Below are 27729 nucleotides of genomic sequence, written 5' to 3'. Positions count from 1 at the left end.
GGACAGCATGGGATTCGAGCCCCAGTCCAGTCCCAATTGCTGGCACTGTAAAAGGCATTGCGGTATCGGCCACGCCAACCATGCCATAGAGTGAAGCACAACAATCTGCAGATGCTGCGATTGCAGTCAAAGCACAGGGATGCTGGAGGAACTCAGCCAGTCTCAGATCATCCATCGAAGGTAAAGATATATTGACATCGTTTCAGGCCTGAGGCCTTCCTCAAGGTGAGAGCAAAAAAAGCAGGCAAGGGGCCTATATAGAAAAGCATGAAAAAAGGGAAGTATGGGAGAGGAGGAGTACTGACCCGAAATGTCGGTAATATATCTTTACCTCCTATGTACACTTGCGAGACCAGCTGAGTTCCTCCAGCGTCCCTGTGATTCTCATGTGATATAGCTTATGAGCAATCTCTGGGTCCCTTGCATTCAACTGAGTACGTTTAGAAAAACTGGAATTCTCCAGCTCAGTGCTATCTCAGGGCTAAAGAATGTTGCTGTCAGCTCGTGTCTTGAACGATGTTCTCCTGTGTGGCGGTACACCACCAACCTACTGCAGGGGGCAACCTCTGTACCTGCAGGAGAGTAAGGGGACAGGACCAAATCTCGCCGGCTGCCAATCAGTCGACCTGAATGGATCAAGCCCCACCCGGTCAGGTGTCAATCACCCTCCGGGATATAAGCCTGTGCCAGCCTCCCAAGGCCTCACACTGAGTTGCTGCAGCCACAGCCAGCCTGGCCCTGTGCAGGTTTTTGTGGATTAAAGCCTGTTGTTCAGTCTTTACCTCGTGTGTGTCTGATTCTGTCTAACAGCGCACCACATCCTGTTAATTGGAAACTGACTTTTGACAGTGTTTTCAGCACTTATCAGGAGTGGGCACTTGAAGTAACAGAATCAAAAGATGCTATGTTATATTTGCAACAAGATAAGCAGTTTGGATTTTCAAAAGATGAAACTGATGATCTCTGCATCTTAAAAGCCTTTGTATGGCATTAATGCACATTATAAATGTAAATTTTAAATGTAGGCACAGTAACAGGCCCTTCCGTCCCACAATGTGTGCCACCCAAATACCCTGATTAACGTATAATCCCGGACTGCTTTAGAAGGGTGGGAGAAAACGGGAGCTCCCAGAGAAAACCCATACAGATACGGGGAAGAATATACTAACTCCTTACGGATAGCGCCAGATTCAAACCCTGGGTCACTGCAGCTGTAATATTGTTGAGCTACACTAAAAGCCACGATTGAAATTTACAAAAAAAAACCAATTGGCAATAAATTAAGGATAAGATTTGATCTGGAGTTTCCAAGTCCAAGCACAAATGTGGGGACTTCATTTTAAAATCCTGTATCAAATAAATGATTTAATTTTCTCCTTATTTCTCCAGGTTCTGCCTCAATTAAGTCGCAAAAGTACTGATTCTGGACTGTGCTGTTTTCAATTTGATGTTTTGCAAAGTGAAGGAGCCCAAACTATTTCCACTTTTATCTGCTAGTCTGCATGCAGAGAGAAATTCAAAGCCAAATGATAAATTTCTCTGTTAAATCTGGCCTTGTATTTTTAGCATTATTCTGCCCCAAAAAAGTACACACATTCAACAAGTAAAGTATATTTTTAGCAACGAGGTCTTGTTTAAGAAAGTGCGGTGGTCTGGATTTGGAACGGATTAGTTAGACGTGCTGGGAAACACTTGTCATCTTGAGAAAAATTGCGCTCTGCAGCGAGATCTTCATTTTACTGCATTTTATTTGCATTTTTTAAATTGAGGGCGGCCACTATGGTACCAGGTGTTTAGCCCGTGGGACGCTTCGCACAGATCGCTGGGCAGGATTATCCATTTGACGAGGCATTTGGGCTCTTTTATGCCATGCAAGAGAGGAGAAACTTGATTTAGACACTCATCAGAATGGAAAGTTGGAAAACATCCTGTTAGAGGTCACCTAGATCCATTCATGGTGCCTGATAAATGACATCAGGCAAGATAAGGTTGTTTAAATCTGGAAGTCTGCAAAATAGTCTTCAAAAGCCAGACATGTTATGTAGAATGACAAATGCAGTATGTTGTTAATTGTTCCTTATTCTACATGCACACAAACGTGAGAAGCAAAAAGACAGTGGTTCTTTCAAAGAAAGTGTGACATAACAGGATTGAATTCCAGGAACCGATTCAACAGTGGGGTTTACCTGATGGTGGAGGGTGTTAAATCTATTCCTTTCCCATTGTCATTGAACATTACAGTTCATTGGAACCCTTTATCAATAATAATCCTCCCTTACCTCTCTGCCCTACACTTCCACACTTGCTTCAGACCTATCTGTGGCTTCTGCCCTCCAATCCTGGATCTAAGGGGTGTGGTGGCTTTTTATTCAGTTGCCAAGACACAACACTGGCCTTCGCACCTTGAGGAGCAACAATCCCTGTCCACCTCTGTGGAATAGCTTTAACTTGGGGCAATGTTACTCTGCCAAATATTGTGTTCAGTTCTGTGATGCGCTGCTGCAGCAGGAAGCAGACAAAAATCTCGAGAAAGACTGTACAACAGGCTTTATTCCATTAAAAGTCTCTGCTACAGTGGTAGCTGTACTGGTGGCTCCCCAGTGACTGGCTCGGGAGGGACCGCCGCCTCAGGATTATAACCTGGGCGGTTGATTGAAAGCCGGCCGGGTGGAGTTTGGTCTATTCAGGTCGGCTGACTGACAGCTGGCCAGGTGTGATCTGTCCTCCGGTGATCTTCCTGCAAGTACAGAGATTGCCCCCTGCAGTAGGCCAGTGGTGTATTGCCACAGGTTCTGGTCGCATTTACTGGAAGGATGTGGAAGCTATAGAGAGGGTGCAGAGGAGATTCACCAGGATGTTGCCTGGATTGGGGAACAAGTCTTATGATGCGAGGTTAGCAGAACAAGGGAGTGAAGAAGGTTGAAAGGTGACTTAATAGAGTTTATCATATAGGGTGAAGAGCCAACACCTTTTTCATGCAAATACCAGAGGACATCCGTTGAAGGTGAGGGGAAGAATGTTTAGCGGGGATGTGAGGGGTAAGATTTTTACACAGAGAGTTGTGGGTGCCTGGAATGTGTTGTCAGGGATGGTGGTGGAGGCTGGAACAATAGGGGCATTTAAAAGACTCTTTGATAAGCACTTGGATAAAATTAGAGGATTATGATGTAGGGAGGGTTTAGTTTTTTGAGTCGGCTTACATGGTAGGTCAGCACAACCTCTTGGGGTGGAGGGCCTGCACTGTGCTGGATTGTTCTATGTTTTAATGGGGATATTTATATTGAAGCTACAGTAAAAGAGTTTCCGCAAAGCAGGACATCAAGCGCTGAAGAGCTGGCTCTGAATGGGCAACTAAAGCGGCATCATCTGCAAAGAGTAGTTCACGGACAAGTTTCTCTTGTGTCTTGGTGTGAGCTTGCAGGCGCCTCAGATTGAAGAGACTGCCATCCGTGCGGTACCGGATGTAAACAGCGTCTTCATTGTTGGGGTCTTTCATGGCTTGGTTCAGCATCATGCTGAAGAAGATTGAAAAGAGGGTTGGTGCGAGAACACAGCCTTGCTTCACGCCATTGTTAATGGAGAAGGGTTCAGAGAGCTCATTGCTGTATCTGACCCGACCTTGTTGGTTTTCGTGCAGTTGGATAATCATGTTGAGGAACTTTGGGGGACATCCGATGCGCTCTAGTATTTGCCAAATGTTTGGCCTGGAAGTCAGCCTGAAGAAAACTGAGGTCCTCCATCAGCCAGCTCCCCACCATGACTACCAGCCCCCCCACATCTCCATCGGGCACACAAAACTCAAAACGGTCAACCAGTTTACCTATCTCGGCTGCACCATTTCATCAGATGCAAGGATCGACAATGAGATAGACAACAGACTCGCCAAGGCAAATAGCGCCTTTGGAAGACTACACAAAAGAGTCTGGAAAAACAACCAACTGAAAAACCTCACAAAGATAAGCGTATACAGAGCCGTTGTCATACCCACACTCCTGTTCGGCTCCGAATCATGGGTCCTCTACCGGCACCACCTACGGCTCCTAGAACGCTTCCACCAGCGTTGTCTCCGCTCCATCCTCAACATCCATTGGAGCGCTCACACCCCTAACGTCGAGGTACTCGAGATGGCAGAGGTCGACAGCATCGAGTCCACGCTGCTGAAGATCCAGCTGCGCTGGATGGGTCACGTCTCCAGAATGGAGGACCATCGCCTTCCCAAGATCGTATTATATGGCGAGCTCTCCACTGGCCACCGTGACAGAGGTGCACCAAAGAAAAGGTACAAGGACTGCCTAAAGAAATCTCTTGGTGCCTGCCACATTGACCACCGCCAGTGGGCTGATAACGCCTCAAACCGTGCATCTTGGCGCCTCACAGTTTGGCGGGCAGCAGCCTCCTTTGAAGAAGACCGCAGAGCCCACCTCACTGACAAAAGGCAAAGGAGGAAAAACCCAACACCCAACCCCAACCAACCAATTTTCCCTTGCAACCGCTGCAATCGTGTCTGCCTGTCCCGCATCGGACTGGTCAGCCACAAACGAGCCTGCAGCTGACGTGGACTTTTTACCCCCTCCATAAATCTTCGTCCGCGAAGCCAAGCCAAAGAAAAAAAGACAGTGTGCTGCTTTCACAACACATGCACACACGCACGCACGCACGCACCCACGCACACACACGCACACACACACACACACACACACACACACACACACACACACACACACACACACACACACACACACACACACACACACACACACACACACACACACACACACACACACACACACACGCACAAAATCCGAGAGTTGTCAAGAAGTCTGGATTCAGGTGGTCTGGATTTTAGCCAAGAGTTTTCAAGGTCTGGACTTTTGAACTTTTACTGTATCTTGTAAAATTGCAGATGGTGGCAACATTCTGGCCAATGTAAAAATTCCTGAATAGAGTTGCTTACACTTCTGATATCAAGGAATGCCCACAGACCTTCGTGTTTCACTTATTGTCACGAACATGTGTCGCAAAATTCTGACCGGACGTTAGGTCTTTTTCTGCACTTAATTGCAGTATTCTTCAGTACCTTGGATCACAAAAGAAATTTGTAGTTTCTGTTATTCAAAGTGCAAACTCTGTTCAGTGACTGAACTCAGAATGGCCCGTCCATTGGGTCATACGCTGCCATCTACTGGAAACACAGACCAAGTTCATTAACTTCCCCTCCACCACCATCAGCCTCTGTATCGTCCCTAAATCAAATGACTACTCCTCCTCCCCACTAAACATTCCACTCATTTATGTAAGAACACAAAGCTGGAGAAACTCAGCAGGTCAAACAGTGTCCTTTATATAGCAAAGGTCGACATGTCGGGCTTGAGCCCTTTATCAAAATTGATAAGAAGACAAAACGACTAGATTCAGTGTGTAACAAATAGATGACGCATTTTTCTTGTTTATTTTCCTTTGTGTGAAGATATTGTTTTATGGTTTTATTGTATTGTATATGTTGAATATTTATGGGTTTTGGAAGGGGGCTGGGAAGAGGGGAGGGAGGGAAAGGGAAAAAAAGAGAGAAAATGCCACTGTGTAAATTTAATGAGAAACGTTTGCACATATTTTGGTTGATATGGTTCACAGTGTGAAAAATAAAAAATTATTTTAAAAAAAGGTACAGAGAAATGACGGCAGGCATCTGAATTAAAGAGTGGGGGGGGGAAGATGTGGTCGTAAATGCAGGAGGTGATAGGTGGAGAAGGGAGGGAGGGGATAGCAGTGAGTAAGGGGAGGAGGGATAGCTGGGTGAATGTAGAGGGAAGGGGGGGAAGAGGAGAACAGGTCAGTACTGGAAAAGTCGATGTTATGCATCTGGCTGGAGAGTGACCCTCCCCCCTTCCAGTTTTTTTTCCTCCCCCTTCACTCTCTATTCACTCAGCCATCCCTCCTCCCCTTGATCGCTGCAGTCCACGCTCCGCTGACCATTGATGGTTTGACCGTATCAAGAGTATCAAGTTCCTTGGAGTGCACTGGGCGGAGAATCTCATTTGGTCCATTAATACCAGCTCCATCACCAAGAAAGCCCAGCAGCGCCTCTACTTCCCACAAAGGCTGAGGAAAGCATCTCCCACCCTCCATCCTCACTACATTTTCCAGAGGATATATCAAGAGCTTCCTGTGCAATTACATCATCGCCTGGGTTTGGAAGCTGTACCTCTTTGGACTAAAAGACCCTGCAGAGGACAGTGGAAAAGATCATTGGGGGCTCTCTTCCGAACATGAAGGACGTCTACAACACTCGATGCAGGTGAAAGGCAATAAACGCTGTGAAGGGCTCCATACATCCCTCATGTAAACTGTTCATCCTTCTGCCATCTGGGAGGAGGTATCGTAGCACTCGGGCCCTGAAGTCCAGATTGGGCAACAGGCTTCTGAACTCCCAGGACATATATGGATAATGTACCGTGAACTGTCACTGTATACATGTTAATATTTTAATGTGATCAACTTCTAACTTATATTTATGTAAATAGGCTCCGTGGTCCTGGAGAAACACTATCTCGTCTTTACCGTGCGAGCATGGTATGAACCATAAATAAAGGTGACTTGACTTGGCAAGGATCCATGGTTGGGGCATTAGGAGCTCAGATGGGCAGGTGATTGGCCCCAAAAAAGGGGGCTCAACTTTTACACGGTATCGACAATTACACAAGTATATCTAGTAATGTTTTGTGTGCCTGTACAACCAGAACATCATCCACCACTCACATTGTTCTTGAGATAACTGTGGTGGAGTGGAGTCTCCCACCTCTTTACTGAATGCAGATTTGCTAAGAGTGTGTGGAGAAGGATGCAAGGGTCCTTGTCACGGTTCATCCCCAGCAACAATGTGACAGGTGACTCTCTGATCTATGGGCTGTTCCCAGGGACGTGCACAGAGTCAGCCATCCAGAACTGCTGGAAGACCATCAACTTGTTGAAGGACACACTTTGGTCCTCCTGAAATCTGTTGATCTTCCAGCTCACGGAGATGTCAGTGAGGGAAAGCTGCTGTCCGGCTCATTCCAGGCTGCAGGAATCCGTGCTGAGGGATGCACTGAGGCTTGGGGCAGCCAACGTGAGGGCACTGTGGGGAAGGATGCAAAGTCTAGAGTCCTCCCGTTACCGGGTACTGAGGGGCTGAGATCAAGGGGAAGTCCCTCAAACAACGGGTGGGGAGGGGGGGGTAGAAGCGACAAGTTGCCACAGGGGTAGTAACTGTATAAATAGAAATGAATGTAACAATGTACAATATTGGGAATGTATGGATACAAAACTAAGGGTGGGAAGAAACTTTAAACGGTTCTCCTCTTGTCAATAATTTATTGTGAATAATGTCCATTTTTTGGGGAAAAAATTGTTTGTCAATCAAAAAAGCTCTACATCTGATCAGCTCCTCAAATTTCCTCTTCATTTCACAGCTTAGACATATCACTTTGGTTTCTCTCTGCCTGTCTGTCTATCTCTCTCTCTCTCTTCCTCTGTCTGCCTCTCTCTCCCTTTCTCCCCCTCATCAATCCATCAACCAGATGATCACTATTCATTTTACATGTCAGAGATGATCCCTTTCTTCAAAGATCATGGAGTTATGCAACATGGAACAGCTTTTAGAATATAGATAGAACGCAAAATATTACAGCACTTACAAGCCTTTTAGCCCATAACGTTACGTCCACCTAAATAAACCTACACAACAACCATAACCCTCTATTTTTCTTTCATCCATGTATCTATCCACGAGTCTTTTAAATTCCCCTATTGTTTCACTATCCAGACACCCACTACTCTCTGTGTAAGAAACCTACCCATGACATCTCCCCTAAACTTCCTTCCTCTCACCTGTACAGGTGTCCTCGGTTTTTCTGCTGTCGCTCCAGGACAAAGGCGCTCTCTGTCCACCTTATTTCTGCCTCTCATAATCTCATGGGCCTCTATTAAGTCACCTCTCATTCTTCACTCTAAAGAGAAAAGCCCTAGATGTGTGATCCAGGCTTCATAAACTACTTTTTCCAATCCAGGCAACATCCTGATTAATCTCTGCACCCTCTCCAAAGTTTCCTCATCCTGTAATGAGGTAATCAGAATTGAACACAATATTCAAAGTGTGCTCGAACCAGAGTTTTATGGAGCTGTGACATATCCTTACAGTTCTTGAACTCAATTTCCCGACTAATGAAGGCCAGAATACCATAAGCTGACTTTACTACCCTATCAACCTGCACGGCAAACTTGAAAAATTCATGGATTTGGCCCCAAGGTCCCTCCGTTCTTCCACGTTCTTAAGAATCCCACCATTAACCACTGACTCCACCTTCGTTCAACCTTCCAAAATGCATCACCTCACACTTATCTGGATTGAATTCCATCTGCCACTTCTCCAACCAAATCTGCATCCTGTCTATATCCTGTTGTAACCTATGACAACCTTCTATACTATCCGCAACACCTCTGACGTTTGCGTCATCTGCAAAGTTACTGACCCATCCTTCAATGTCCAGGTCATTTCCAAAAGTCACAAAGAGCAGGGGCCCCTGAATGGATCCCTATGGAACTCCACCAGTTCTGCAACACCACCAGGCAGAATACATTCCATCTACTACTACCCCCTGCTTTCTGCAGGCAAGTCAATTCCACATCCATGTTTCATGGATCCCATGCCTCATGACTTGCTGAATGAGTCTCTCATGGGGGACCATGTCAAATGCCTTACTAAAATCCATATACACCACATTTACTGCCCTTCATCAATTTCTTTTGTCACTTCTTCATAATTATGCAGGAGGAATGACAAAGCCAAGCTGACTATTGCTGAGAAGATTGTTTCTCTAACCCTGTCCTGTCCCTAAGAGTCCTCTCCAATAGTTTGCCCACCATCGACATCAGCCTTAATGATCTATAATTCCCCAGTTTCTCCCTGTTGCCTTTTTAAATAATGGGTCTACGTTTGCCATTCTCCAATCCTCTGGTTCCTCATAGGACACAAGGATGATCGTCAATGCCCCAGTAACATCTTCCTTTCCTTCCTATAGTAACCTGGGATATATTTTGTCTGCTCCCAGGAGCATCAATCTGAATGCTCTTAAGAAGATCTAGCACTTCCTCCTTCTTCATCTCAACATCAACCTTCAGTATCCCTGGGAGGATTTTCTTTTTGCTTATCTTTCTCTGACTGTAAGGGTGCTGGGCAATTTTTGTGGATTACACAATTTTTTGTTTTATTATATGATAAGAAAATAATCTTGAATTCACCTGCCACCCTCCTTTACCAGGAGTAGTTTACAGTGGACAAGTAACTCATGATCGAGGCAGGAGAAAACCCCACATGGTCACAGGGAAAATGTGCAAGCTCCATATGGGTCAGGATTGAATCCAGACTGCTGAATGCGTGAGGCTGTACCACCGATCGCTGTGCACCCTCACTGTCTCTGCAATTAGAAACAAATATCTGCCCACGGTCTAATACACTGCCAAACTGAGACCACCGCAAGTTGGAGGAACAGCACCTCATTCTGTCTGGGCACTCTCTAAGCAGATGGCATTAGCATCAACCTCTGGTTTCTGTTTGGCCCTGCTCCCCCTGTCTCTCCATTTCCCAGTCCCTACATTGCCTCTCCTCTCGCTCTGTCTGTCTCCTCCCCCCTCCCCTTTCCCTATTCCTCTGCATTCACAGAGGCACCCCTCTCCCCCTCCTTATCCAAGTTCACCTCTGATCTTTAGCCTGTTGGTTTGTGCTCCTCCCCCTGTCCTTTCTTCCTCCCCCCACCCCTTTTTATTCAGGTGCCTGTCTGCTTTTTGCCCATTCTTTGACTAAGGGCTTAGGCCCGATATGCTGATGAGACATCATTGACTAAGGGCTTAGGCCCGATATGCTGATGAGACATCATTGACTAAGGGCTTCGGCCCCATATGCTGATGAGACATCATTGACTAAGGGCTTCGGCCCGATATGCTGATGAGACATCATTGACTAAGGGCTTAGGCCCCATATGCTGATGAGACATCATTGACTAAGGGCTTCGGCCCCATATGCTGATGAGACATCATTGACTAAGGGCTTAGGCCCCATATGCTGATGAGACATCATTGACTAAGGGCTTAGGCCCCATATGCTGATGAGACATCATTGACTAAGGGCTTTGGCCCGATATGCTGATGAGACATCATTGCCTCCTATGGACACTGCTGACTTTCTCCAGCACTTTTGTGTATTAACTTGAAACAAACTTGTTCTTTCTCTTTTTCCCAGCTCTGATGTAGAATCTCCAAATTGAAATATTAACTCTTTTTTTCTCTTTACACCAATCTACTGAGAGCATTAAGCAAGTTTTGTTGCTTTTATTGGACATACAGCACAGTAACAGACCATTTCAACCCACGAGTCCATGCCGCCCAATTTACACCCAATTACCCCTGGTACATTTTGAACGGTGGGAGACAAACAAAGCCTTCCCCCAGCCCCCAGGAAAACCCATGCAGACAGCACGAGATTCGAATCCTGGTCCTGATGGTTGGTGATGTAAAGGTGTTGGGCTAACCACCACGCCAACCTTGCTGCCCCTTCATGAAGGATCAAGATCAATTAATTCCCTTCATATTTTCCAATGGCTTGATGGTCATCAACTTGGTGTACATTTGGAGCTATCAATTGTTGAGTCAGAAATAGCATAACAAAAATAAACTAGGGCTAAGTGAAGATTGTTGGGCCTTTGTTCCTTTATCTTCCCAAATGGATCAGCTGTAACATAATCATTTATAGAACATAGAACATTACAGCACACTACAGGCCCTTCAGCCCACAATGTAATGACCCATATATACCTACCAAAAAAAACCCAACAAAATAAATAAAACCCTCATAACCCTCTATTTTTCTTTCATCCATGTGCCTAAGAGTCTCTTAAATGCCCCTATCGTTCCACCCTCCACCACCACCACCACCACACCTGGCAATGCGTTCTAGGCATCCACAAGTCTGCAAAAAAAAACTTACTCCCGACGTCTCCCCTAAATTTTCCTCCCTTCACTTTGTACAGATGTCCTCTGGTGTTGGCTACTCCCACCCTGGGGAAAAGGTGCTGGCTGTCTACCTTATCTATGCCTCTCATAACCTTGGAAAGGTGTTGTCACCTCTCGTTTTCCTTCGCTCCAAAGAGAAAAGTCTCAGCTCTGCCAACCTTGCCTCATATTCATAAGACATTTTCCAGTCCAGGCAAACATCCTGGTAAATCTCTGCACCCTCTCCACAACTTCCACATCTTTCCTGTAATGAGCTGACCAGAACTGAACACAATATTCTAAGTGTGGTCTCACCAGAGATTTATAGAGCTGCAACATGACCTCACGACTCCTGAACTCAATCCCCTAATTAATGAAACCCAGCAAACCATAGGCTTTCTCAACTGTCCTATCAACCCGCACAGTGACCTTGAGAGATCTATGGATTTGGAGCCCAATGTCCCACCATTCTTCAACGCTGTTAAATATCCATCCATTAACCACGCAATTATTACTCGTGATGATTCTCGTACAATTAGTAAACAAGTCACACACGTTGCCCTCCACTTAAGGAAAAGATATTAAAAATCATTTATCAGTGGTGTATCTGTTTAAATCTTTACATGAAAGCAACTTCTGTTGCATTACAACAATCAGATATAGCAATAGCATTCTGTATTAAAATTCAAACCACTGGACAAACTCAGTGGGTCAAGCAGCATCTGTAGGGGGGAAAGGTGTTGTCCATATTTCGGGTCGAGACCCTGCATCAGGAGGACGGGGAGAGATGTTTGTATGAAGAGGAGAGGCAGAGGAGTGAAGGAGGCATGGTTTGTGCAGTGGTTAGCACAATGCTGTTACAGCGCCAGCGACATGGGTTCAAATCTGTGTGGGTCTCCTCCCACCATTAAAAAAGTTTGGGATTGTAGGTCAATGAGGGCAACTGGGCTCATGGGCCAGAAGGGCGTGTTACTGTGCTGTAAGTCTAAATTAAATTAAATTGAAATGAAACAGGGCCAAGTAGCTGATAGGTGGACAAAGGAAGGATAAAAGGAGACAGGCAGGCAAAGCCAGATGGTAGAGGGTAACGGTGGAGAGAACTAGGAGGGTGATAATGTTGACACTTCCTTTCTTGACCCACTGATTTCTTCCAGCAGTTTATTTTTTTGCTCCAGTTTCCAACATTCGCCATCTCCAAGCAATATTTTGTGTACGTCATTGTTGTAAATCACCCCAAGGTGGTTCACAAAGCTACTGCCACAGAAAATTTCACCTGAGAATTAGACGGAGATAATAGGCAGGTGAGTAAAATCATGGAAGAGGGGAGAATCTGTGTGAACGGGCAGAGAAGTTCAAGGTGGATTTTCTCCTAGAGCTTTGAAGAAGGATGAGAGGTGACTTCATAGAGGTCTACAAGACTCTGTCAGAGCATCGGAAAATTTCAGCTGACGAATTTCCTTGAAGAAGGGCTCAGGCCCGAAACGTCGGGAATATATCCTTACCTCCTATGCTGAGCTCCTCCAGCATTTCTATGTGTGTTTTACTACAATCACAGCATCTGCAGACTTTCGTGCTTCACGCAGCCTACATCGAGGGCACAGTGGTTAACATTTGGGTTGTGCAGGAGGTTACACTTGCAGGGGCAGGAATGTCCTGTAGGGATGGAGGGCTGAAGAAGCGAGTGGCAAATCTTGGAGGGGTTTGAAAACGAGGATGAGATTTTACAATTGAATTGGTTGAGCACACACACACACTGGAGCTTACAGTATACACAAAAATTCTGGAGGAACTCAGAAGGTCCTGCAGTGCTCCATAGGAGGCGAAGATGTATAACCAATGTTTCGGGCCTGAGCTCTTCATCAAGGTATGAGCGAAAAGCAGGAAAACGCTGGAATAAAAAGGCTGGGGGAGGAAGGAAGAAAGGGCAGAGAGGCATTTTGAATGCTGAAAGGCTTGGACAGAGTAGATGTGGCAAGGATGTCCCCCATAGCAGGGGTGTCTAGGACAAGAGGGCACAACTTCAGAATAAAAGGGCGTCAATTTAAAACAGAGATATGGAAAATTTTCAGAGCGTCAAGAGTCTGTGGAACATGTTGCCATGGGCAGTTATGGAAGTGAGGTCGTTGGGTGTAGTTAAGGCAGAGATTGACAGGTATTTGATTAGTCAGGGCATCAAGGGTTTCGGTGAGAAAAAGCCGGGGTGTGGGGCTGGATCAGCTCCTGATTAGAATGGCAGAGCAGACTCGATGGGCCAACTTCTGCTCCTATATCTTGTGAGTCCAGGCCAACAGCCATAGGTGCGAACATAGATGGGATGGCAGGAGAGAAACGCATCACTTGGCTGTAAGGATCAAGGGTGGTCAGGTCGGACCGTGTGTCATCCATGTGCTTGTGGAAATTGGCATTGATTCCAAATGGTGTCCAGGAGTAACTGCAAACATAAGAAAGAGGGAGAGAAAGGAGAATAAAAGCAATGGAAGATGACAGAATTTACTTCTCGACTCTAGAACATTCTGTGATGAGATATTTAAGCACAAATTCGGTCCAAAATGTTAAGACACATGGCAGTAGCTAATAGCAATCCATTGTTATTTCATAACCAAGTGTTTGCTGGGGGAATGCATCCCCTTTCACAGTTGATCCATGGCATGGTTTCCTGCTCCAGTACCTTCATGTATAATGTCTCCGCCCGTTGAGTCACCGTTCACGAGAAAGGCTTTTGTTTACAAACAGCAGAGCACCATCGAAGGAGTTTCCGAGGCCAGGGACTGCTGAGGGCTTAAGCTGAGGCTCCGCTCTTTGCCTGATGGAAGTCCTTCAGCTCCTTCTCCAGAAGCAGGTTGCTTTTCTCAGCTCTCTCCAGGGCATGCATTGTGTCACTCAGCTTGGCTTCCATCGCTTCATGCCTCCTCTTTTCTTCCTCCATTTGCTGGTTGAGTCGCACCACTTTGGCCCAAACTTCATAATTCTCCCTCAGAACACTGCAAACAAGAGGGTATTGATTTTGTGAATGCTGTCAAAGTGCAAAACCTACCAGTTCTAACCAACTGTCAAATTTCAACAGAATGCACCATTGAAGCGGGTGGAGATACAGAACACCATCTGGCACCATTGATGGAACATCCAATCATTTGGATGGTAGACTTACCGTGCACCATGTAACAAGATCGTCATAGATCCAAATAGTGAACCATTGGTGGTGGATTTAAAGTCTATTGGCCAACAGGATTGGCAGTACATAAAGAGAACCATTGAACATAGTAGACTGTTGACACACAGGTATATATCTACTTTCTTATAGTAGATATAGAAAGGTTGTTTCCCTTGGTGGGAGAACTTGGGGCAAGAGGCACAACTTCAGGATTAAAGGTGTCCCCTTAGAACAGAGATACTTAGGAATTTCTGAAGACAGAGGGTGGGAAATCTGTGGAATTTGTTGATGCAGGAGGTTGTGGAGGCCAGGTCACTGGGTGTATTTAAAGCAGAGATTGATCGGTTCTTGATTAGCCAGGGCATTAAAGGTTATGGAGAGAAGGCCGGGCAGTAGGGCTGAGTGGGAAAATGGATCCGCTCATGATTAAATGATAGGGCAGACTTGATGGGCTGAACAGCCCATTTCTGCTCCTATGTCTTATGGTCTTTTATGCCATCCAACCAATGACAGACTCGCATGTCGCTTAGTGTCCACGATGATCTCACAACAAAAAAGTTAGCACAAATGCATTGCAGCATCTGAGAGGATTGTAAGTAGACGTACAGTGAACTATCACATGTGGTACATTCACATAGTACCCTCTGACAAGGGTGATGTTGTACACAGTGGGAGAATTTTTAAATATTGACTGGAGGAGGGAAGCTGGTTGCATTCCTTTCTTTCCTGTTATCAGCTACAATTGATAAGGGCCTCCTTATTTGGTATGGTTGTAAAAGCTTATTAACCATTGGGTAAGGGGCGCGACTCTGATTAACGAATTGAAAGAGAATTCTAAGGAATGTGTACTTATATGGAGCAGTCAGTTCAAATGTTCTGGAGACCAGAACATGTTCGTGACAGTGCTTCTTGCTGTAAAGGAGTTCCTGCACTTGGCAAAGTAATTAAAAATATGAACAGGTTTGCTTTCAAACATCCAAAGGTCCACTTTAGTACTGTGAACCATGTGTTCATGTGTACCATTTCACTTTTCAAGCAAACAGCTCTGGTAGTAGACTCACTGCGTGGTCTTTAACAGCACCACTCACAATAGGTTGGGTTGTAGATAAGTAGTATGCCAACCAACAGGACCCACAGTGCATATTTATCAGATCAGATAGCAGAGGCAAAGAGCACCAGATAAAGGCCGAGTAACCTTATCCGAAATGCATGGGACCAGAAGTGTTTCAGATTTTGGATTTTTTCGGATTTTGGAACACCATTTAAAAAATGCACTCATTCACTCGGATTTAAAGATACGTGCATTCACATTACAATACAAATGAACTGAAGTAGACATAGAATGAAAAATCTACACTCATTAATGCATCCACTATGTCCCGTTTTCCAATCGGGATTTCTGAACTCTATTACAAATTACCTTATGGGACTACAGACGAGAAAAATTTCGGATTTTGGGGTATTCAGATAAGGGGTACTGTACCTGTACTAAGATTGAGATACAGTAATCGGACTGGGGGCAGCTACACCCTGCACCGTCGAACAGATAGGATAGCAAACACTGGTACACTTTCATCAGACTGACGGAAAATCCAGAGTACATTATCTAACGAGGTTGACAGGGGGACATAGAGTGTTCGATGGCAGGCTCAGCACTCAATTTAACAGGACTGATGTAAACATATTAAACCATCAGTAAGACTGATGGGAGCAGCACAATGAACAGAAGAAACATAGTGCACTATCTGACATGACTCATCATCAACAGAGCACCATCTACACGATCGATGGCAGGGAGTGCCGTACTCCATTTCACAGCGCATCATCTACACGATCGATGGCAGGGAGTGCCGTAATCCATTACATAGAGCACCATCTACACGATCGATGGCAGGGAGTGCCGTACTCCATTACACAGTGCACCATCTACACGATCGATGGCAGGGAGTGCCGTACTCCATTACACAGAGCACCATCTACACGATCGATGGCAGGGAGTGCCGTACTCCATTACACAGAGCACCATCTACACGATCGATGGCAGGGAGTGCCGTACTCCATTACACAGAGCACCATCTACACGATCGATGGCAGGGAGTGCCGTACTCCATTACACAGAGCACCATCTACACGATCGATGGCAGGGAGTGCCGTACTCCATTTCACAGCGCATCATCTACACGATCGATGGCAGGGAGTGCCGTACTCCATTACACAGTGCACCATCTACACGATCGATGGCAGGGAGTGCCGTACTCCATTACACAGAGCACCATCTACACGATCGATGGCAGGGAGTGCCGTACTCCATTACACAGAGCACCATCTACACGATCGATGGCAGGGAGTGCCGTACTCCATTACACAGAGCACCATCTACACGATCGATGGCAGGGAGTGCCGTACTCCATTACACAGAGCACCATCTACACGATCGATGGCAGGGAGTGCCGTACTCCATTTCACAGCGCATCATCTACACGATCGATGGCAGGGAGTGCCGTACTCCATTACACAGTGCACCATCTACACGATCGATGGCAGGGAGTGCCGTACTCCATTACACAGAGCACCATCTACACGATCGATGGCAGGGAGTGCCGTACTCCATTACACAGAGCACCATCTACACGATCGATGGCAGGGAGTGCCGTACTCCATTACACAGAGCACCATCTACACGATCGATGGCAGGGAGTGCCGTACTCCATTACACAGAGCACCATCTACACGGTTGATGGCAGGGAGTGCTGTACTCCATTACAGAGTGCACCATCTACATAATTGATGGCAGGGAGTGCCGCACTCCATTACACAGTGCACCATCTACGCAATTGTGATATGACCATCAGCCTAATGCAGGGGGCGATCTCTGTACCTGCAGGAAGATTACTTCAGGGGCTGAGTCCAACTGTCCAACCTGAATAGACCCCCTAGGGGGCTGACTCCACCTGGCCGGCTGCCGAATATAGACCTGAGCCGGCCCCTTCTGAGCCAGTCACACAGGGAGCCACCAAGGCATGAACTGGTGTTCAGATTTTGAGTGGAATAAAGCCTGTTGTTTTGTCTTTCAAGTTTTTTGCTTGCTTGCTGCTGTCTCAGTGCACCACAGCAATCAATAGCAAGGAGGGCTGTACTCCATTACACAGGATTGAGGTGAGAAAACCAGCGCATTAACATCCTGCATGGCTCGTGGGCACAGTACGTAAACATCTGATAAAAGTCTAAGTACATTGATGATGTACCAACACTGCACTCTGTACGGGGACTAATTGAATTCATGATTGATGGGTGATCCTCAGTGGATTAACTGACAAAACTAATGATAGGCACCAAGCGCATTGACTAACAACATTAATAGCCCACAAGCACTGTGCACTCTCACAAGATCAATGGAAGACATTCAGTTATTCACTTAACAGTATTAATAATATATACAGGTAGCTACATCGAAAGGATCACAAGCAGTGCATCATCTATATCAGTGGTTTTCTAACTGCCCCCCAAATTCAAATTCCACTTGAAGAATTCCCTATGCCTTAGGTGCTCTGTGATTAGTAAGGGATTGCTTAAGGTGGGATGTGGGTGGAAAGAAAAAGGATTGAAAACCACTGTTTTAATCGTACCTACTTAACTCGTTATGTGCACGGTTTCATCACTCCAAAGGAAATGGGCCAATGACATTTTTTCTCCAGCAAAATATTTCAGTAACAATGGGGTCTAGAGCAGTAGTTCTCAACCTTCCCTTCCCACTCATATCCCACCTTAAGCAATCCCTTACTAACCACAGAGCACCTATGGCATCCTTTAGGTTGTATGTGAGTGGACAAAAAAAAGGTTGGGAACCACTGATCAAAGCCGCTGTTCAGAGTAACAATGCAGTCCAGTGAGCCATCCAGCCCAGTGATTCTCAAGCACTTTTTTTCCCACTCACATACCACATTAAGTAATCCCTTACTAACCACAGAGTGCCTATGGCATGCTCTGTGGTTAGAAAGGGATTACTTAAGATGGAATGTGAGTGGGAAGAAAAAGGTTGAGAACCACTGCCCTAATTAGTCTGATGACGGACTTGTTGGACCATTTAACAAGAGAGAAGATGGAGACAAAATGCCTAATCAAAGCAAAATGAGATGGGGAAGTAAATTGCAAGGGGAGCATAAAGGGGATACGGGTAAGAAATAGGCAAGAAAGTGGCAGACGTGTGAAAAGATAGAAGGAGAGAAAATTGAAATTTGTTTAAATGGTGAGATTCAATCAGTGCTGACCACATTTGCAAAGGAAGTGCACAGCTTAGTGTCTAGAGGGGGCCATGAACCTTGAATCTCCTGTTTCAGACAGAAGGACGCTGTCTACTCAGCCCATTCAAACAGCTTACGTTTTGCTGGTTTACCTTTCAATTCTCTCCTCGTAGCTCTGCTTCTGATTGTTTAGTTCCTGCCTTAACTCGATGAGCTGACTCTGTATCTGTTCCATGCTTATCTCTCCCAAATCAAGCTCCACTTGTTCATCTGTGCTTTCCACTTTTGTTCGATCCTTTTGGGTCTTCGTTGAGAGGCTTTGACTGATCTTGAGGCAGGAGTTCCCAGAGTCTCCCAGTTCCACAACTGGTAATTCGCTGGAGTCCTTTTTCTGAGAATTGCCAGACTGCTTTATAATATTCTCATGAGTGGGGTCCTGATGAAAGACAGTTGGTGTCTTCATAATGTCCTGAGAGTAACTCCTTTTATGTCTCTCGCCGATGTTTTCTTGGAAGGACTTGTGTTTGCTGGAGAAATCAGCACTGAAACTAACTGTATTAACGCTGTGGGACATTTCACCACCTGAGTTCAAGGTGCAGCTGCTGGCTGGAAGTGTTTGTGTTCGTTTCCTGGGGCATTCATTCCAGCAGCTGACTTCACTCTCTTGTGGGCTTTCGTCAACCCCATCAAACTGGCTGAGCTGGAGTCAGAAAGAAATTACTGTTAAAAACTTCTATAATTACAAATATTTTTTTTTATTTAATTTTTTTTTTAAATTTAGGCATACAGCACAGTAACCGGCCCTTTTGGCCCATGAACCTGTGCCACCCAATCAACGTTCAAAACGTACCAGGAGTGAAGGGTAATTGTGTGTAAATTGGGCAGTACGGAATTGTGGGCTGAAATGGCCCGTTACCGTGCTGTACGACTAACCCCTGTGCGTTTTTGAAAGGTGGGAGGAAATCAGACCACTCAGAGGAAACCCACGCAGACACAGGGCATTTAAGAGACTCTTAGACTGGCACATGGACCAAGAAAAGTAGAGAGTTACGAGTTAGGGAGAGTTAACAAAGTATTGACTACAATTTAATTTTTTTACACCAATTATACGCCACATAAATTACACGGACTTGATTCAAATTGCTCTGATCAATGTTTTCGATGTAATAAAGAGGTAGGAACCTTTTTGGGAAGATGTGAGTAGTTTACTGGGACAAATTATGAAGATACAAGTTCCGAAAAACCCAAAAGTATTTTTGCTAGGGGACATTCATGGTTTGAAGTTAGATATTTATCAGAGGAAGTTTCTAAGTGTAGCAGTAGCAGTAGCAAAGAAATGTATGGCAGTAAAGTGGAAACTAGACAATAACATGGGGTTGATTAGATGGCAAATAGAATTACAAAACTGTATACCATTGGAGAAAATAATGTATAATTTAAGGAATCAACCAGAAAATATTTATAAGATTTGGAAACCGTATATGGATTTTATTGGTAAGACTTCATCTATGGCACCTGCTGCTTCCACTCCAACTCACCCTAGTTAATTTTAAGATTTATATATGTAAATTTGAAATTTAATTAATCAATGAATGATGTATGATAAATTCGGGTTGGCTTTTTTCCTATTTTAGGGAGGGTGGGGGGGGAGAAAATATAAAATTATGTATTATTTTTGCATCATTTTATTTCTCTGTATGATTATGGATAAACATTGTATTTGTCATTGTTGAAAATGAAAAATAAAATTTTCCGAAAAAAAAGAGATCTTAAAAAAAATAACTAAGTGCCAGTTGTTGACCAAAAACAAGGCATGAAGAGGCTTTGTCCTTCTGATGGTAGTTCGGAATGATTGCCGTGAGCGAGCCAGTTATTAACTCAGGTCTTTCTGCGATCATTGTACCTCATAAGCACCAGCTGTTGATCCCATGTCAGTGGCCGACGCGCCCCACCCAACCATGCTTCGCTGTATGGAAGCTTTCTTGCTGTCGGACTTCAAGGGGGAAGGTGGTTTATCCTTGTGTTTCGGGAACAATTCATCATGGTTGCTGATCATCACAGTCATCAGTTTCTGAATTTGTGGGGTTCCTGCCACAAAAGAAGTAGATTGAATAATTTATCTGCTGAATTTTATATTTTTAAAATGCATATTTTCCATTCGCCAAGGAACAACATATGCAGTGCACAAAACCGCCGCTGAAGTTCAGCAGGTAAAAAGCAGTCGAGGTTTCTGGACCTGAGCCCTGAAGGTCAGAAAATCAGATCCTTTCCCCGCCCCCACACCTTCTTATTCAAGTGCCTGCCTCATTTTCGGCTCTCCTGATGAAGGGCTCAGGCCCAAAACTGCCTTTTACTTCCTACAGATGCTGCATAACCTGCTGAGTTTCTCCAGCACCAAGATCTGCAGAATTTTACATTAAGTTTCTAAATTTTTAAAATTTAGACATACAGCACGGTAACAGGCTGTACCCCAATTGACCTACAACCCCCTGTACGATTTGGAGGATTGAAGGAAACCGGAGCACCTGGAGGAAACCCACACGGACACGGGGAGAATGTACAACCTCCTTACAGACGGCGCCAGATTCAAACTTGGGTCGCTGCCGTTGTAACAGCGTCACACTGACTGGTACACCAACCAGGCGTATCAGATGCCTATCAGAAGCCAAATACGAAATGTAGATTAAGTGAAATACAAGAATGAGTCAGTGATGCAAGAAGACAGAACTTGGCACATTTTGAATGATCACTTTAATTGCTTACAGTATGAACCCTTCCTAATAAAACTCTCATCTCCACATGAACTGCAGCCAATTTCTCCTCTGCAGTCCTCTGGGTGCTGAACTGTTAGAAGAGAATGGATGCACCCCAGGACATCACAGGAAAAACCCTCCCCACCTTCAAGAACATCTACAGGGAACACTGCCATCAGAGAGCAGCAGCAATCATCGAGGATCCACACCACCCACTGCACACTTTGTTCTTGCTGTTGCCATCAGAAAAGAGGTATAGGGTCCACATGATTTGTTCCACCAGGTTCAGGTATAGTTGCCAACAGACATTAAAACAACAAACTTAACCAGAGTCTCGTTTTAGGACTCTTACTTACCACATTATTTATTATGAATATTTATTTTTCTGTATTGCAGTTAGTTTGTTTAACAGTTGTCAGCAGACTCACAAATGGCAATGAGGAAGTGTCAGGAGGGAGATAGATCAGCTCATTGAATGATGTAACCACAACAATCTCGCACTCAATGTCAGCAAAACCAAGGAGATGATTGTAGACTTCAGGAGGCAGTCAGGGGAACATGACCCAGTCTTCATCGAGGGCTCAGTCATGGAAAGGGTCAAGAACTTAAAATTCCAGGGTGTCTACATCTCCGAGGATCTGTCCTGGAACCTCCACGTTGATGCAATCACAAAGGCAGCTCGCCAGCAGTTACACTTTGCAAGGTGTCTGAGGAGATTTGGTATGTCACCGAAGACTCTCGTAAACTTCTCCAGGTGTACCGAGGAGAGCATTCTGGCTGGCTGCATCACTGCCTGGTACGGAGCCACCAACTCTCAGGACAAGAATAAATTCCAGAGGGTTGCAGCAGGCACCAGACTTCACACCATCGAGGACGTCTGAACAAGGCAGTGTCTTAAGAAAGCAGCCTCTATCCTCAAGGACCCCCCCCCCCCACCACCACCACCCAGGCCAGGTCCTCTTCACTCAGGAAGGAGGAACAGGAGCCTGAAGATTAGCACCCAATGGCAAAAGGATAGCTTTATCCCTTCTACCATCTGATATCTACATGGATGATGAACCACTTCACTTTCTCCTATTCTTGCTCTAATTTATTTTTAAATGTAATTTTACAGCAATATTTGCACCGCGACGCTGCCTCAAAACAGCAAATTTCTTGACAATAAATTCTAATTCCCAATCAATAACATTAATCTGCCCTCTCTCCATTGTAAAATGCTCGGTCCCCTTTAATAATTTACATTAAGCTCTTGGTCTGATGAGGCTTTGAGGAGGTAGGTGGCATCTCCTGTGCACCTGTGGTGCCATGACTTCCAACGTGGCTCAAACAAGAGGCAGCATGGTCAACGTCGCAGTTACTGCGCCGGCCACTGGGACCAGTGTTGTCTAAAAGGAGTTTGCACCCGTTTGTCCGAGTGCTCCGGTTTCTGCCCACCACTCAACAACATACAGGGGGTGGTGGGTGCAATTAGGTAAAAGATTCAACTTCAATTTTGAGTTATTATTATGAACTATCCCAAATGATAGAATTCAGAAGGAGGGTAGAGCTTCATGGAAGGTCCCAACATGCCTCTCATGATGGTCACAGGATCTTCAATCTTGGGCCTGAGGAGATTCACTCCAATAACGGTGGCCAAATTGTCCACACTCATTTTGTTAACGGCAGAATGTAGCTGGACTTCATGGAGAAACCTGATCAAGAAAGAAAGGAGAAATATTCGTTTATTGCACTTGGGACAAAATACCAAAGTCGTTTCAGAAAACAAATTAGCCGGGTACATAAATAAGATCTGTTTAGAGGGATAAGGGCCAACTACAGGTGAGTAGGCCATTTTGTTGTTGGGCGGAAGAGCCTGTTTCCACACTGTATGACTCTATTTTGCAGAGGACAAAAATTTTAACATGAAATGTTAAGTGGATCAGGAGCTATTCAGCCAATCAATCCTGAATCATTTTTTCCATGATCAATCTTATTTCACCTGCTCCCAGAATCTTTCCACTTTCTTACCATTTCCAGTATTTTGGTTTTTTTTTTTAATTTCTCATTTCCAGTTCTTCATCCCATACCAGACTTCAGGAACTGAGTTACAGTGAAGGGTTAAACAGGTTAGGACTTTATTCCCTGGAGGCTAGAAGAATGAGGGAAGATTTGATAGAGGTATTGAAAATTATGAGGGGTATAGACAGAGTAAATGTAGGTAGGCATTTTCCACTGAGGGAGGATGAGATACAAACCAGAGGACATGGGTTAAAGGTGAAAGGGGAAAAGTTTAGGGGAACTTCTTCACACTGAGAGTGGTGGGAGGGTGGAATGAGTTTCCAGCTGAATTGGTGAATGTGGGCTCAATTTTAATATTTAAGAGGAATTTGGACAGGTACATGGATGGGAGAGATATGGAGGGCTATGATCTAGGTGCAGTTCAGTGGGACTAGGCAAAACAATGGTTCAGCACAGACTAGAGGGGCTGAGGTGGCCTGTTTCTGTGGTTCTACTCCTCCATTTGCAAATGTATACCTCTCGATGCCAAAGCCCACTTCCCTCTATTCTCAACACTATGCACTTCTTTCCTAACATTAACCCTAGCTCCCTCTGTAACTACATATAGTTTATCCATCCAATCCCATGGCTCCATTACTAGAATGGACCTGGAACCTACATTCCCTTCTCCACTGCAGGAAAGGCTCTAGGTCAATTGAAGGTACAACATATGGAACAACCAGATGGCATCAATATCGACTTCTTCAATTTCTGCTAATCCATTCTTTTTTCTCTCCCTTACTTTCCATCATTCCTCTGTCTTCCTTTCCTTTCCCATGGCCATCTCCTTCCTCTAGCTCCCCACTCCCTTTCTCCTATCAAAGGCCTCCGCCCCTTTCCCTGAACACCTTTAAGCTCCTTCGCCCTCCACCCCATCTGTATCTACCTATCACCGTCGAGCCTGTGCCCCTTATTCCCCCACCTTCTTAGTCGGGAGACTGCACGCTCCTGACGAAGATCTCAGGCCCGAATCATCGACGCCCCAACTGCCCGACCCACCGAGTTCCTCCAGCACTTTTGTAGGGATCCGTCATCAAAGAGGTGGGTGCAACTGGGTGGCACGGGCTCTTGGGCTGGGAGGAAAGCGGTAGCTTCCTCCGGTGGGCCTGCCTACCTGCAGATGTAACTGAGCAGGTTGTAGTTTGCCAGAGGCAGCAATGATATCTGTTTAATCAGTTTCTGTTGTCCCTGTCAAGAAAAGATAACAAGTCTCAGCATCAACAATAATCCGACTCAGTCGTCAAAATATATCTTGCCGCTTTTACGCAAACTGTTGGTAGCCAAAGGCACATTGAAAATGTGTAAACTTTTCAAAAATATGGTTTAATAGGATTCCACAGGAATTCTACCACCGAGGCACAAGTGTCTCCATGGAGATTAAAATGAAGTGAGAAAAATAAAACTAAATCGCACAAGTGCTTGATGCTATATCAGTCTGCCTATGAACCTTATACACTTCTGAGAAAGTAATCACCTTGTATAACTTTGAAATGACCAGGAATTACAATGGAAAGCAGAAAATTCGGAGTCACAGCACAGTAAATAGGAGCCCACACCACCGTGTGGGTGCGTGCGTGTGTGTGTGTGTGTGTGCGCATGCATGTGCCTCAAACAGCACGCCAAATTCCCAAATGTGGCAAAATAACATTTATCTGATTGAACACAGCATGCTGAAGGCTGGTGGTGTTGCCAATAGACTGGAGGGCTCTCCCCTTAACCTGCGTGGGGATTCCCCGAGTGTGTGGGGTTTCCTCCAAAATGTACAGGATTGGATGTGATGGGCTGGCATGGAATTCAATGGCCAGAATCGGCTTCTACCGTGTTGCAAATAAAAAAAAATGCTAGTACAAAACCAAGGTGGAGGGTAAAGTACAAACAACACACCAACTTGTCATCATTGTCCATCACTTGACTGCATGTAAGGAAGTCTTCATATTGGGACCATGGAATGACTGGTTCTGGGAGTTCTCTGAAGTAGAGCTTGAACAAAGAGGCAACAGTGTGCACATCTGTGTCCCTGAAATACAAAGTTCAATTCATTAAGGTTTATTGAAGATTCAGGAGGCGTTTTAAAGAAGATTCACAGATAACATTGATAGATCAGGAAACTTTTGTCGAACCTCTCACATTTTCAGTGCTGGGAAATAATATAATCGCCATTAAGGTTGAAGCAGTGGTTCTCAACCTTTTTCCCCCCACTCACGTACCACCTTAAGCAATCCCTTACTAACCACAGATATAGGATGTCATAGTAAAAGGATGACATCAAGAGGCACATGAGTGGTAAAAAAAAGGTTGAGAATCACTTAGTTAAATTTAATCACCAGCTGAAATTACAAATTAGGTGGATATCATGTGAAGGTTTCCTCGTGGAAAATTCATTCAGGCAAGGATGAGTAAATAACCTTGATGTTTGGTACCGTATATATATTTTGCATGGAATCTGTTTGGATGCGTTGATGGGATTGGAAATATAATTACATAGAATTTTCAGCCCAGCAGGAGGCTCTTTGCCAATTGAATCTGTCCTTGCTCCAGTCAACTTTCCTACCATTCTCTCTCACTGATTCTATCATAATGGTATCTCATTACTTATCAATCTCCCTTAAATCCCCGTTCTCTAGAATTCAAGCAACTGGCAAAAATATCGCTGATAATAAATAGGCTAAGTAAAAGCGAAAGTTTAAAATTGCCCCCCGCCCCCCCAGCACCGCACCGTCAGTTCGCCAATCCACACAATGGGCAATCTCAAGCAGCCAGAAAATTCAGTTATCCGGCATCTACCAATCCCCACAGGATTTGAACCTCGATCCTGGTCGCTGGCACAGTAACAGCATTACGCTAACCACTACGCCAACCGTGCCCCTGTTAATGCAAAGAATTTGCCCACAATGAGGGTTTCTGCTTCATACCGGTTAAACGAGGGCCTCTCTCCAGCATCAAATGCATTCCTCAATTCTTTCACCAAGTTGTCTTGCCCTGGTAAGCGAAAGATTCCTTCCTCCTTTAGTCCATGCTCCCTCATGAAGTCTGCACATTTTTCCACGATAATGGGCACCAGGTGTTGGCCAAACCTTTGCTCATACGCCACAGTGTCTGTCAGACGCTGGCCAAAGACAGCTGAAGGAAGAGAAAGAGAGAAAGGCGTATTCCACAGCACCCTTGGAGTTTAGAGATCACAAGATTAGATTCCTCCGCCTTTGAAGGGAGAATGGTTGGATCCCAATGAGGAACCCCATCCATTCAAAAATGCACAGGGTTTGTAGGTTAATTGGGAATTGGGAAGTATGGGCTCATGGACCAAAAAGGCCTGTTACTGTGCTGTATTTCTAAATTCAATTTTAAAAACACAGACCAGAGGGCCACCTTCTTCATACATTGCAGAACCTATCAAGAGCCTATCGATCCTTGCTTATGGCACGGTTAGTGTAGTGGTTAGCATGACGCTGTTACAGCGCCAGTGACCGGGGTAAGGAGTTTGTCTGTTCTCCCTGTGTCTGAGTAGGTTTCCTCCGGATGCTCTGGTTTCCTCCCACATTCCAAAGATGTACGGGATTAGTAGGTTAATTGGTCACATGAGTGCATTTGGGCGGCGTGGTCTCGTTTCTGTGCTGTAGGTCGAAATTTAAAAGTTTCTTCTCATCTCCTTCAGGTATAATCAGATTAATGACCACTACTACTTCTAACAGCTGATAAGAGGAATCCCCAAGGAAATTCCTGGAGTTCTTGAGAAGATGGTGGTTGGACTGCCAGCAGCCTTCATCATGAATTGAAAAGCTGCCAACATATCAGTCACAATGGATCATAACCTCACCATTATGTTGCCGTTGCTCTGCACCGCCCGATCTCACTCTGCAACCCTGCACTTCTGTTCCATCTCTGACTGACTTGCAGCCCCATGTACAAGAAGTCTGGCTGGATTGCTCTTGAAACAAACATCATCACTGCTCTATAACAATCGCCCATTATAGTAAAATAAAACAAGTCTTAGAACAAGGAAGGGTCTCATGACCATCGCTGGCAGGTTTTGGGTTATTGAGGTGGTTACAGAAGCATCAGACCATGATATATGGTTGACTCTGCAATTTTTCAAGACAGAAACTGGTTCATGCTTGGCCTCTCTCTGCCCTCCTCTTTTCCATTCAAGTGAGAAGCTTATTTTTGCATTTTATATCCATGGCCCTTTCAATAGCGTACAGCCCTCTCCTTCTTCACATAATAGACTATTGGCAACGTTTGCTAGCAAAACACATTAACCAAGAACAAAAGGAAGATATAAATAATTGCCAAAGCATGGAAGGCTATGGACAAAATGATGGTAAATACAATGTGTAGATATAGATTTAATATTGGTAAATGTGAGGTCATCCACTTTGGAAGGAAAAAATGGAAGATCAGATTATTATTGAAATGGCAAGTGTTTGCAGCATTCTGCCATGCAGAAGGACTTGGGAGGGCTTGTGTGTGAATCACAATAGGTTGGTTTGCAGGTGCAGCAGGCTATCAAGGAGGTAAGAAGGCCTTC

At 45.0% G+C, this 27729-nt stretch overlaps 1 protein-coding gene across 2 annotated transcripts in view; it reads right to left on the bottom strand.

Annotated features, from left to right (window-relative positions):
- Positions 1–10168: 10168 nt before the first annotated feature.
- Positions 10169–27729, bottom strand: part of LOC138754136 (rho GTPase-activating protein 25-like) — a 47292-nt gene continuing 29731 nt past the window's right edge. The window contains exons 5-11 of one of the 2 annotated variants that reach the window (XM_069917994.1): positions 26117–26324; positions 25089–25221; positions 24319–24392; positions 22737–22858; positions 20318–20502; positions 18567–19114; positions 10169–14003 (exon numbers count right to left, since the gene is read on the bottom strand). In XM_069917994.1, the coding sequence (XP_069774095.1) occupies positions 13802–14003; positions 18567–19114; positions 20318–20502; positions 22737–22858; positions 24319–24392; positions 25089–25221; positions 26117–26324 (1472 nt within the window). In that variant the 3' untranslated portion in view covers positions 10169–13801. The remainder of the gene's footprint in view (positions 14004–18566; positions 19115–20317; positions 20503–22736; positions 22859–24318; positions 24393–25088; positions 25222–26116; positions 26325–27729) is intronic. The other variant, XM_069917995.1, reaches the window with a different exon arrangement.

This window comes from Narcine bancroftii, chromosome 2, assembly GCF_036971445.1.
Source record: "Narcine bancroftii isolate sNarBan1 chromosome 2, sNarBan1.hap1, whole genome shotgun sequence".
Taxonomy (NCBI): domain Eukaryota; kingdom Metazoa; phylum Chordata; class Chondrichthyes; order Torpediniformes; family Narcinidae; genus Narcine; species Narcine bancroftii.
This window is presented reverse-complemented; position numbering and strand designations above follow the sequence as displayed.